At 40.4% G+C, this 13222-nt stretch overlaps 2 protein-coding genes across 2 annotated transcripts; both read right to left on the bottom strand.

The window, feature by feature from the left end:
• Position 1: 1 nt before the first annotated feature.
• Positions 2-4600, bottom strand: LOC115015378 (XK-related protein 8-like). The gene is made up of 3 exons (XM_029442595.1): positions 4157-4600; positions 3152-3342; positions 2-1791 (listed from the first exon to the last, which is right to left on the bottom strand). The coding sequence occupies exons 1-3, from the start codon at positions 4450-4452 to the stop codon at positions 950-952; spliced, it is 1329 nt and encodes a 442-aa protein (XP_029298455.1). The 5' UTR covers positions 4453-4600; the 3' UTR covers positions 2-949.
• Positions 4601-5163: 563 nt separating this feature from the next.
• On the bottom strand, positions 5164-10419 carry xkr8.3 (XK related 8, tandem duplicate 3). The gene is made up of 3 exons (XM_029442455.1): positions 9788-10419; positions 8382-8569; positions 5164-7671 (listed from the first exon to the last, which is right to left on the bottom strand). Exons 1-3 carry the CDS (start codon positions 10114-10116, stop codon positions 6920-6922), a joined length of 1269 nt encoding a protein of 422 aa, XP_029298315.1. The 5' UTR covers positions 10117-10419; the 3' UTR covers positions 5164-6919.
• Positions 10420-13222: the final 2803 nt, after the last annotated feature.

Here is a 13222-nt window from a genome sequence, read left to right as displayed (position 1 = left end):
CTCAAGTTTCAGTTCATTATTTATTAAAAAAATACAATTACATAATATTTACATAAACATATCTAGTGCTTCAGAAACCAATAGTGGACTTAAAGAGGCAATACTGCTGTATTATTTAGAGATTTGATCAAGGAGGGTTTTGTAGTTTTATTTTTCAAGCCACAGGTTCATTCAAGATTTTAATAAATCCTCCACACCCCAATACTTTCAATCCCTTAAATATTGGAATGTACTTTTGCTCAGAAAGAAGACCGAGTTCTGTCCCTCGTATCTTCCATTGGAATAGTAACAGCTAGAAGGGCACTCGTGGAGCGCAAACCTCCACCAAGGCCATGCCCTATCCTGCAATGTTAGCGAAAAGTGACATTTCATTTGTGTAACTTCCCCGTGATTCAGAGCTACACACTTCCCCCAAGTTTCATGTAATCGCTCCGTAATCCTGCCGACAGACGCAGGAAGTAAGACGAAGAGGAACAATTACATCGACCAAAAACTATTTTCATGAACATCTCACAGACTTGGAAACATTTCGAACTTATCCTTTTAAAATGAAAACAAATGAAAGTAGAAGAGCAGTGGGAGAAAAATACTGCGTGTATGTAATGGGTTCTTCCTCGGCCCACGCTTCACCCTTCCACCAAGTTTCATGAAAATTGGGCCAGTAGTTTCTCCGTGATCCTTCTGACAGAACAAACTAAACCAAAAACATAACCTCCTTGGTGGAGATAATAATAATAATAATGGAAAGCTTTCAGTGCTTTGACACACAGCAGAACCAGCTAGTTAGCTACAGTGGAGAAAGTGTTCATGAGAATACAGCAGTCGGGACTTGAAACTTAAATGAAACCCATGAGGGTGAATCTGGAACAACCTGGGAGCAGGTCACAGTCCTTCTGTCCTGCACGACTCAGTCTGAACTCCGTGTCTGGTGGAATTAAGAGGATGCAGGTCAGGAGTAGAAGTTCTCGGCCAACCCCCTCATTCTTTTATTGCAGCGTTTGATGCTGAGTGCCGCTGGGCTGGGCCCGCTGCGATCTGTAAGGCCTCCGTCTGAGTCGTCGATCTGGTTCATAGACTGAGGGATGCTGACGTATGAATCGTCTACGTCCTCGTCCCTGAATGAGGAAATGCTAAAGTCTACCTCATCTCCAGGAAATGTTTTCATCCTAGTAGGTCCCTGTCCAACCACTTGAGACCTTTCAGTGGCGTCTCCTTTCAACTCCTCTTTAGCAAGGTTGGGATGGTAGCACTTATAATATATCATTTTAAATAAGAGACCAAGGATGTAAACTGCAACAACGATCACAGCAGCGATCACAGCATACAAGAGTGGAATTTCAAAAAAAGGCGGTTCTGTGATTATCATCCAGCACCACAAACTGCAGAGCAGGGAAATGTCAGCCAACATGTAGCCGTGATAGAGCAGAGTCCTGTACCTCGTCTTCCCCGTCACCACATTCAACCAGTCGAAATACCAAATGAGGCCCACGGTGGCTCGGTAAAGCCATTCTCCACCAGAACTGTCCATGAAGTCCGTCTTGGATCGCCAGACGAAGAAGAATAAAACTAGCCAAGAGCAAAAGAAGTGGGTGAAGATGAAACAGGGCAGAACGGAAGCGAAGAGGGCGAGGGCGGTGAGGCGCGACGAGATGAGGAACAGGTTCCAGAGGAAGTACACCATCGATGAGATCATCTGCTGCTTCGCCTTGTCGGGCAGAAAGGAGCGCAGGGAGCGGTGATACATGGTCACACTGAAGGCAATGGCTGAGGCTGAACCTAAGGCCTTCAACACTGAGGAGGAGGAAGAGAAGTCTTCATCAGAGAAGCTGCAACTTACTGTAAATAAACATGTTTTGTCTGAGTAAAGAATAGAAAGTACTCCCATTAAAGCTGGGGTAGGCGCTTTAGTTTTTGCCTCATTGGGCAGAAATGATAACAACCTTTCAGCATGCTGTAATAATTCAAGTGGTAACCAGGAGGTTTTCTGAGAAAAACAATACAAAATTAATTTTAAAATACAGCCCTCGCCTCTTTGAGAGGACATATTGCGATTTGAGTCTCTGGCTAGCAACATCATCGGCGAAGCGTTTGAGAAAATGTTGCTCATAGTTTAGCCTGCTGCTAATCGCAGCCGCGACCAGGGTTAGCAGGAGCTTTGCTGGAATAGCAGCTTTTTCCTGCAGGATATTCTGCCGTTGTGCTTTCACCGTCTCAAGGGGGCGAGTGCATGCTTCTGCGTTTGTAGAGGAGCCAATAGGAACACTCCCTCTCTGAAAGGATCTTTGATTGGACAGTTTTCTGTCCCGGGCTTGATTTTCTAAAGCCTGAGAACAAAGCCCAGAGGAGGTTTAGAAGTGTCGTTTTTTTACTCCGACCACTTGAATTACAATATGCTAAAAGTTATTTTAATTAAGGTCATTTTTAAAGTTTTGCCCAATGACTCAAAAAACGACCCCAGCTTTATTGGAGTAGCCTTTACCTGCATATGCAGCACTGTTTGCATATTTTCTCTATAATTCTGCCTCCATCACAATACAATGGATGTGATTGAAGTTTTTTTGTGTTGCTCATTTTGAAAATAAATACATACAAAAAAAAAGAAACAGTGTAATGTTTATTTCAGATTAACTGCAGAATACAGTGTCAGCTGTTTTTATTGTAACTTTTTTTCAACAGTGTGTTCTGTCGATTATTCAGAGTAGCAAGAATAAAGGAGTTTATTATCAGCAAAACGTAGTTAAAGTGTGAGTATAAGTAAACTTATTATTACTGATGCATTAATGTGTATGTGTATGATTAATGTTGTGGTTAGAGCTTTTAACTATTAGACCAATTGTTGGGTAGTTTGATCTAAAACAATGTATCATATTTTGTAATCAGGACACATGTTTTGCATTAAAAATATGATTATGAAAAGCAACTATAGCTGTATAGTAACAATGTTGACGTTTCTCTCTAAAACATATCAAGTAGAATATTCAACGTAATAATCTAAGTACATCTAAATGTAACTTAACTGCAGTATTTTAGAAAATATTCGTAGTTATTTTCCACCACTGAATTTGGTTGAACTGACCCTTTAAAGAGAGTCCTACATTCAGGATGAAAAAAGTAAATAAGTGATTCTCTGAGACACGAGTGATACTCTCACCTGTCACATGATCGAGCTGGCCGCGCTGCAGAATGAGAGTGAGCATGAGGACGAGCTGAGGGGCGCTCTCAGAAAACGTCTCTATGAGCCGCAGCATGCTCAGGTCGTGGCTCAGGTACACTGCCAAACCCTCGTGGTCATTGATCTTAGAGTAGATGCTGCATGCAGACATCTCCACGACACCTGCGTGCCTGAGAGGACCAAGTTGTGGGACAGAGAACACAGTTAAAAGGACTGCAATGACAACATATGAAACATAATAACCAGTTATAATTGAGTCATCATTAGTGGTTGAACAAGTACCAAGATATTTTATTTAAGTAAAAATAGTAATACCACAGTGTAGAAATACTTTGTTTGTAGTAAAATTCCTGCAATCAAAATCTCAAAAAATATATATTATCAATATTAATTATGCTATTATTATTATTATTATTATTATTATTATACTATTAATTATAGTTAATTAGCTTAATACATACAACATAATTCAACTTTATATTTTGTATTAAGGTTACTTTTTAAATCAATAAATAATAATCTGAATCTGCAAAGTAACTAGTAACTCATGCACTAATAGGTACTGTAGATAAACAAAAAGACCTCTACACATACACACACACACACACATGCACACACACACACACACACACACACACACACCACAGGCTACTGTTCTTACAAAATATCCTGTATTAACTACAGTCACAGGAAATGAAACAGGGATGTAATTCATAGCAGAAGATCACACATTATCCACACCACCCTAGTTTGGATGTGGGCTACAGCGCAGCGCAGCACAACGGAACCGCAATTCCGGTAAATAGAAATCTTTTCATGAACAGACGAGGGTGGGGCTGTCAGATAGACACATGTCAAAGAGAAATGGCTCACTTGGTTAGTTCCCTGCATTCACACCCAGCTTCCCACACATACAGAAATAAATACAACCTAAAGCACTTTTAGACATGCTAATAGTATACTTGTATACAAGGCTTTCACAACCTGAAGTAGATTCCCAGCTGGAACATGTGAAGAAGTTTGAGCTGGCTCCGGCTCAGGCAGTTCTCAACCTTTGTCTGCCTCTTAAAGTCCTCGTAACTGTACCACAGCAAGCTGAAGGCCTGGACCAGAGAGGACGAGCCCAGCAGAAGCAGCACCAGGATACAGAGGCTCACATAGGACTTCTCCTGGTAGAAAGACACAACGGCAAACATATCCAGCCCTATGTCGAGCAGTAAGAACACCAGACCCACACAAACCAAGATTAAGTCCACCGAGGAAAACTTGAACACACCCATAGTGTCAAACTTAAGATTACATATCCCCTTTAACTATGACAGATACATAACGTAGAACAATATGTCACCGGTTAACTTCTGAGCAGTAGAAAGACAACTGAAAGTAAGCAAAGAGCAAAGGTTCAGTGTTCAAATACTGTGCAACGCCTCCAACAGTACAAACCCTGTTACATAATGAGGTCTTAAAGGCACACTGTAGTAATATAAGGGTTAACTCTTTACGTACATACAAGTCATATTGAAAGCTGTCACTTTAACAAATCACTTTGATAGTATTCCTGTTTGAATTAAGTTACTTTGCTGTAACATAAAAGAAAGTGAACAGTAAATCATCACTCTGTCTGTGTGACAGGAAAACACTAATGAAAACTGTCTTATTAGGGATATTCCATATTCATAAAGATACATTTCTTAATATTCAACCCCATCTTTTAAGTTGTTTTAATTGAAATGTAATGTTATTGAGTCTCTTAAATGTTACAAATAAGAAATGCATGTCAATACATAACAATGACTCAGATGTTTGTATGAAGAAGTCTGACACCAAAATGATCATTTTATAATTATAATTCATATTACCTTCTGATGTAGATTTTCTTTCTTTTTTTTTTATTGAAATGTTTTATGTTGATGATGGCTGTTTGTTTGTACATTCTTCTAACTAGATAAAAAATGTATATGTATATAAAACACAAATGAAAACCAATAGTACAACTTTGTTACCACTTTAATAATTGCACATGGCAACTGAGGTAAAACATTAACAACCAGTAGTGACCTTGAGTGTGGAAGGATTGCAAAGTAATGTTGTATGAACATTCAGAGAAACAAACTGAAAAGGTTTGAGTGTGGAAGTTTAAACACGTAAAACAAAACGACAACTTGAACTAACTTCTAGGACACCGGAGAAGATTTCAATAGAATAGAAACAAACGTCCATGTGTAGCAGTTTTACAGCGATACTGAAGTAAACAGACGTTAGGCACATGTGACATTTAAATCAGCTAAACAAGCACTGGATGAGCAATAGTAACTAGAATGACGTCATCTGTTGTTAAATATGTACTAACAAGACTCAACACTTAACTTATTTTACACCATCAATATGATCTTAACATAAAAACAGGTACTCTGGCAAGGGATCTAAAACAGCTGTGTTTTGTATCAGAACATAGAAATGAGAAAAGGAGAGCTTATGTTTAAAATCTACATTCAACATTCATACAGTATTAGCAGCTGTAACAACAAAACACAGCACACAATGTAAAAACCTCACAAATCCAATCTTGGCCATTTAAATTTAGAGATCAACTTCATAAATAGCAAAGATTTTCAGACCAGATTTCTTTTTCCCTGCAAGTTTGTATTTTTGGAAATACAAAGGTGTTCACACAACAGCAACAAAGTTGCCACAATAACATGTACACATGTACTTAATGTGTAACGAGAACAAAATACAATTTGTTTTGTATCAAATAGAACAAACACTTCACTTTGTTGGTTGAGAATTATCTTATCAAATGAACCCGTTTCATGTAGATTTCAGAAATATAATAATGTATACAGTCAGAGATTTATTATAAAGTTTATACTGTGGCAATAAATATGGTGGGGTTATGCTATTGTGGCAAGGTTGCAAATCAACATGAAGGACTTGTTTATGGCAACACTTGATTTTTATATGGTATTTGCATCAATGTGATGAAGTATCTGGATTAAAGAAACTTATTTTAACAGTTTCTCCCAGGAATTTATTATATTGAATATATGTGCTGATGTATGATGCATGTACTGATATGAAAAGAAAAGAGAGCTGCAGGAATAAGTCCTAAAATCCACAAATGAGTCAGCATTTTTTTCCCTTTTGGTTCCTTCATTTCAAAGTCAATGGGTTTCAGGTCAAATGTCTGAAATAAGGTCTGTGGTTAACACAAATGTAATAAGTTTTCATGTTTTGTCAGCAACACTTCATTCTCCATTAAGTACATTTTTATGCTTTTACGAGTCTTAAAAAAGGCGACTAAGTAAGACTACAGAGAATGGCGGGGACAGTAAACGTCATCACGCCGAACACGGAATCTCATCTACTCAGTAGTGGGGACGTTAAAGTCGTGGTGTAGTTCGTAGCCTAACGTTAGCTTTTTACTTCTGCCAATTGCATTTACGCTTAAATGTGGTTCATTTATGAAAATTATCTTGCTGGAAAAAAAAAGATAAGTAACAGATTATATTCTGCAATAATCCAAAATCAAAGGGAAGATCCCATTGGCATCTTGTCGAACAAACCAGGGCAATGCTAACTTGTTGGCCTATAAAAATAAGTCATCCCTGCAGCACTCCGTTGCTCACTCCTAGTTTCAAGTACTGTTTTTGAGCCTTTATTTTGGTTCAAATTATTCTGAGCACCTTGTGAAATTGCAGCACATATAGGAGGCACAGTTGGCCGTGACAGACAAAAGGTTAGACATCACAGAGGTGAATGCTCCACTGTCTTTGTACTATCAGGGTTTCTAATGACTCCTTGCTCTGAGTAAAAATGAGCAGCATGGCAGGCCATACGTTTGTTGAGGAGCTGGGAGGACACTGTGCCGTCCTGGATGGAAAAGTCTCGAAAGGACACTTCTGCATCTGGCAGATCATCAGGCAGTCCTGGTTCCCTCACCGGGGGCCTCCACAGCTTGGGGTGGAAGCAGCAGTAGTAGAGGGTTTTTAAGAGCAGTCCCAGGAGGTAGATGAAAGGTAGAACGATGAGCAGAGCTAGGGCGTATGACTCAGTCTGGACAGGGTCCCTGTAACACCACCAAGTCGCCAGCAGGATTCCTCCATCAGTAGTGATGAAGGAATGGTAGATGATGCTCCTGGCTCTGGTTCGACCCTCTGCTACATTAAACCAGCTGAAGTACCAAATGAGCCCTACGGTGGCCCGATAGAGCCACTCCCCACCAACGCTTTCCATGAAGTATGTCCCCTGTCGCCAGGCCCACAACACGAAGACGAACCACAGCATCAGAAAGTGGGCAGCGATGTACCCGGACAGGACTGAGGCGAAGAGGGCGAGGGCCGCAACACGCGGGGCAATTAGCAGCAGGTTCCACAGGAAGTAGATTAAAGAGGAACACCAGCCCTGCTTGGCCTTGTCTGGGAGGAAGGAGCGCAGGGAGCGGTGGTAATCCACCACCATCCAGGCTATGGAAGTGGTTGATGCAGCAATGCTCACAACTGCAAAAAAGTTAAAAAGTTAAAACCAACAGTGTAGCAACTAAGAGGAAGTGAATGCCCATTTGTGGTGTTTGTTGACTTACCATAACACAGCTAGAGTGTTTTTTAGAGCTAAACTGGGTCACTATCTTTGAATCGCACATAAACTGGAGATGCACCGTTCAGATGCTCAGCCTCGGACCGATACTGACCAAAACCACTTGATCGGATATTGGAGGAAAAAAAGGATAATCTGATACGATCGATGAGCCTAAACTATCTGTCAACAACTGTCATTGAGTTATAGGCTGCAGTGAGTGTTGAGTTATATATAGTATTTTATATTTAAATTATAATTCCTTTAATACTCAGATTTAAACTTTTGTAAGGCTGCAACTAAGACTGATTATTGTCATCTATTTATCATTTAAATCGCTTGGTCTATAAAATGTCCAAAGTTAAAATAAAAGAATGCAGCAGGATTGCTTAATTGCTTAATTTCACAGTTTGAGCATGATGGAAAAGTTAAGCAAAGTGCATTCATACAAGTGAATTATTAACAGCGTAGTTGTTTAACAGAGGGAAAAATACCCTTTTGGATTGGTATCGGCAGATACTCATCGTTAACGGTATTGAACATTAAAACGTAGTATCGAGCCACCCTTAAAAAAAACTCTATACTCACTCCTCTTGTGAGGTGGAAGAAGTAAATGGAACTAAAGAAGACTCACACTGAACAGTCCTGGCCTTGTTTGTGTGCAGCATAACGTAGATCATCAGGGTGAGCTGAGGAGCACTCTCACAGAACGTCTCGATGAGCCTGAGCATGCTGAGGTCATGTGTCAGGTAAACAGCGTACTCTGACCCTTCCTGTTTCCGCCACCAAACCCTGAAGCCTTGTCGTATGGCGGAGATGTGCCTACATGGATGAACATGTCAGAAAAGGATTGTTAGTAAAATACATGACCCATAGATTGTGAGAAAATGGAAGCACATGCTCAATCCATGCAGTTAAACACACTCTTTTAAGGATGAATAGAAGCAATGTGTCATGATGCATTAAGTGTCTTCAAGCGAGCTGTTCATACCTCATTAACTCATTTTTTGTGTATTGTATGCATTGAGTTCTGTTATGGGACACTGGTTTTACTAGTTGCCACACCTGACATTTTCATTTATGGTCACTGCACATGTCAAATGTTATTATCTACTTGCTTGCCTGAACTATTATGTAGGAATATCCATGTTTTTTTAATAGGTAGAAAGAAAAACACTCCTGCAGCAAAGATGCTTGTGCCTAGGGTGTCAAGATTAAAGTGTGTTTGCATGACACAGGCTGGGCGTTTGATTTCATGCAACAGTCTTAATTAAATATGCCTAGGCTGTTTGATTCCACTTGTATGAATTGAAATAGTTGCTATGAGGTTCTTTCATGATATAATGGGTTTAAGTGCAATTGTACTCCACTACAGTTTGGAGGCTAATCTTTTCCTTTTAACACCACAAAATGTATTTAACGCCTTAGTTCATTTGCATATTTAGATTATTAATACAAAATATAAAATCAAGTAATACATTATGATGTAATATTATAGATTAAGATACCTGGCTGTAATATGAAATAATTAAAATGAGCCCCAACTATACCAGCTGCAACATTATAATATGGTAATATATCATATGATTCTGCATAAAATAATAATTAATTTTACTTTTGATTCTTAATTTATATTCTGATGTTAATTATGGAAGCCCATTATTGCCAGTAAAAGAAAAACAATCTAATCAAAACTTAGCCTGTGATTAAAAATATATATAAGGACCTGTTAGTAATAAGTAGGACAAACGTTGTCAAAATAATGAATTAGTATATCAAAATAATGACTTTGTATCACAAAATATTAACTACGTCTTTATTTTTAAGAAGGTTTCACAGTATTTTGAGATACTAAGTCATTATTTTAAGTTAGGTTTCTCATTATGACAGAGCACACATGGCGGCTTCCACATTTCTGTACTTTTACTTTAGTAAACATTTTAATTCAGTACTTTTACTTGTAGTGGAGTATTTTTAGACTACAGTATGTCTACTTAGATATGACTACTTATTCCACTATTGCACACTTTTTAAGTCTACCTGCAAAGGAAACCTAGCTGCAGCACATGTAACAGGCAGGAGAGCTTCACTTGGTCCCCGAAGAGCACGGTTCTTCCTTCGGTCTGCGCGCTGCTGAACCCCGGCAGCTTTCGGTCATACTTGAACCAGAACCAGCTGAACATCTGGACCACGACAGACGACAGGACCATGAGGCCGACCAGTATCCCGAACCAGAAAAGGTCCCCGCGGCAGTAAAACTCGGTGGCCACCCACACGTCCGAGCCCCAGTCCACCAAGAAGGTACACACTCCGATCACAGAGAAGGCAAAATCGACCCAGGAGTATTTTGAAAAAGTCGCGCGCTCCATAACCGATTTTGTCAGTTAGCTAGTTGACCAACCAACCGACCAACTGTTGCTGGTTAGCTAACATTCGGCTAACGTCCTGTACCGTTATTTCCCTCCCAAAGCGACTTCTCATTCTTCAACCCAGTGAAGAAAAAAGTTGCCAACAATTTCATATTTAAGCAACAATTTGAACTCATTCAGATATCCATTATTAAAACGCAGCAAGGCATGACTTTAGGGAGAAAAGTGTGTAGAAAAACAACCGGCACATAAGGAGAGCAGCTGGTGTGTTTGTAATGATCCCTTGTCTGTGTAGTTATTAGCCCCGCCCACCGCGGCTCACCGTGAAGCTACAGCGAATTGTTATAAAGAGACCTGGAAAGGTTAATCGATTAATTTTGTCGTATCGTACGTCGACCAAAAAGTATCATGATACATTCTGAAAATAAACTAATCATTTAAGGATTTTTTCTCAATGTAAAAGATGCAAAAGTTGTTCCAGCATCATAAACACATGACTCACTTACTTACGTACTTTGTCAGGTACGTAGTAGGATATATGTTTTCTATACTTGAGTATTTCCATTTTCTGCTACTTTATGCTTCTACTCCACATTTCAAAGGCAAATATTGTACTTTTTCACTCCACTACATGTATTTGATAACTTTAGTAACTATACTTTGCATATTCAGATTATTAATAAAACAAATACATTTTGATTTGATGTTATATATTAAGACACAATTTGATTAATTCCTGACCCTAGGGGGGAATTCACTATCTACCTTGCATATAAAGTACATCAAGTAGCCTAGTGTCCAATTTAAACCAAAATATCCTTCGTAAAAAAGTACTCGTTACTCGTTGTTTTCTGTCTTATGTCTAATTATGTCTTTTGCCGTACTTTGCCTGTATTTTTATTTCCTCTTAATTACATTACAGTTCATTTAGCTGACGCTTTTGTCCAAAGCGACGTACAAAAAGTGCAAACAATCATGGAGATACAACTCCGAACAGCAAGAATCTTGTAAGTACAATAGCTTCAAATAGGTACAATCGTATAAGTGAACACTGTCTTCAAATAGCCAGTTTGAAGTGCAACAACATAAGTGCAACATACAGAAACAATAGAATACAAATTCAACTATAAATAAGCCAAACCAATACAAGTGCAACATACAAAGTACAGTTATTTAGTTTTATTCATTCGCCGAGGTGCAGTTGAAACAGGTGAGTTCTCAGTCTGCGCCAGAAGGTGTGAAGACTGTCTGCTGTCCTCACATCAATGGGGAGGTCGTTCCACCATTTTGGAGCCAGGATAGCAAACAGGCGGGTTTTGTTTGAGGGAAATCTGGATCCCACTCGTAGTGAGGGAGTGGCGAGCCGATTGGTCGACGCAGAGCGAAGTGAACGTGCTAGGGTGTATGGTTCGATCATGGCCTGGATGTAGGAAGGGGCTGATCCATTCAAAGCACGGTAGGCCAGCACCAGAGTCTTGAAGCAAATTTGGGCCGCCACTAGTAGCCAGTGAAGGGAGTGGAGAAGCGGTGTAGTGTTAGAGAACTTGGGTAGATTGAAGACCAGTCGGGCTGCTGCATTCTGGATGAGCTTGTAGAAGTCGAATGGCACATGCAGGTAGTCCAGCGAGGAGGGAGTTGCAGTAGTCAAGGCAGGAGATGACAAGAGCCTGAACAAGAACCTGCGTCGCCTTCTGAGTCAGTAGGGGACGTATCCTCCTGATGTTGTACAGAGTGCATCTGCAGGAGCGGGTTGTTGCAAGCGATGTTGGGACCGAAGGACAGTTGGTTGTCCAGCGTCACACCCAGATTCCTTGCAGTCAGAGTCGTGGAAACAACAGAGGTGCCGATGTTAATGGTAAGGTCTTGGATGGGAAAGCCCTTACCTGGAAGGAAAAGGAGCTCGGTCTTGTCAAGGTTGAGTTTCAAGTGATGTGCGGCCATCCACCGAGAGATATCAGCCAGACACCAGGGTTTCAGATCTGGGAAAAGACAGAATCAGTGTCATCTGCATAGCTGTGGTAGGAGAAACCATGAGAGTGAATGACAGAGCCAATTGAGTTGGTGTACAGTGAAAAGAGGAGAGGCCCCAGGACAGAGCCCTGAGGTACACCGGTGGTGAGTTGACAGGGGTCCGACAGAGACCCTCTCCAAATTACTCTGTAGGTGCAATCCTTTAGGTAGGATTCAAGCAGGTAGAGAGCAGAGCCTGAGACTCCCAGTTCTTGGAGGGTGTGGAGGAGGATCTGGTGGTTCACTGTGTCAAACGCAGCAGAAAGGTCCAGAAGGATGACAACAGAGGAGAGGGAGGCTGCTCTAGCAGCGTGGAGTTCCTCAGTGACAGCAAGGAGGGCAGTCTCAGTTGAGTGGCCCGCCTTGAAACCAGATTGGTGCGGATCAAGAAGGTTGTTCTGGTGGAGGTAAGACGAGAGTTGACTAAAGACTGCACGCTCAAGTGTTTTGGAAAGAAAAGAAAGAAGAGAGACATGTCTGCAGTTGTTGACTTCAGAATGATCGAGTGAGGGTTTCTTTAAGAGAGGGTTCACTCTTGCCCCCTTAAGATTGTTAAGAAAGCAACCAGATGTTAACAAGGTGTTGATGAGATGAGTGAGAAAAGGAAGGAGGTCAGGAGCAATAGACTGGAGAAGGTGAGAGGGGATAGGGTCCAGAGGGCAGGTGGTAGGATGGGCAGAGGTAATGAGAGATAGAACTTCATTCGAAGAGAGTGGAGAAAGAAGTAAGAGTGGGGGGAAGTGATGTGGATGGTGAACAAATGATGTTAGTTGGCAAGTCAGAAAATAAAGAGCGTATGTCATCTATCTTTTTTACAAAGTAGTTGGCAAAGTGGGACGGTAGAAGGGAAGAAGGAGGTGGGGGACTGGGAGGGTTGAGGAGGATGGAGAAGATAGAGAAAAGTTTTTTGGGATTGGAGAAAGAGGATTGAATTTTTTGTTGGAAGAAAGTGCTTTTCGCTTAATTAATATGTTTATTGTATGCACCAAACACCAAGGCAAATTCCTATTAAGTGAATAACCTACTTGGCAATAAACCTTATTCTGATTCTGATTAAATTAATCTCGTTTCTAAATTGAAAGGTAATTGGATCATT

This window comes from Cottoperca gobio, chromosome 11 (genome assembly GCF_900634415.1).
Source record: "Cottoperca gobio chromosome 11, fCotGob3.1, whole genome shotgun sequence".
NCBI classification, from domain to species: domain Eukaryota; kingdom Metazoa; phylum Chordata; class Actinopteri; order Perciformes; family Bovichtidae; genus Cottoperca; species Cottoperca gobio.
This window is presented reverse-complemented; position numbering and strand designations above follow the sequence as displayed.

Excerpts from the sequence above, each read along its gene's own strand:
- LOC115015378 (XM_029442595.1), bottom strand. The coding sequence starts at position 4,452 with ATGGGTGTGTTCAAGTTTTCCTCGGTGGACTTAATCTTGGTTTGTGTG. Across the intron at positions 3,343-4,156 it reads CAGCTGGGAATCTACTTCAG|GCACGCAGGTGTCGTGGAGA; the intron begins GTTGTGAAAGCC and ends TGGTCCTCTCAG. Across the intron at positions 1,792-3,151 it reads CCAGCTCGATCATGTGACAG|TGTTGAAGGCCTTAGGTTCA; the intron begins GTGAGAGTATCA and ends CCTCCTCCTCAG.
- xkr8.3 (XM_029442455.1), bottom strand. The coding sequence starts at position 10,116 with ATGGAGCGCGCGACTTTTTCAAAATACTCCTGGGTCGATTTTGCCTTC. Across the intron at positions 8,570-9,787 it reads CAGCTAGGTTTCCTTTGCAG|GCACATCTCCGCCATACGAC; the intron begins GTAGACTTAAAA and ends TCATCCATGTAG. Across the intron at positions 7,672-8,381 it reads CAAGGCCAGGACTGTTCAGT|TTGTGAGCATTGCTGCATCA; the intron begins GTGAGTCTTCTT and ends ACTTTTTTGCAG.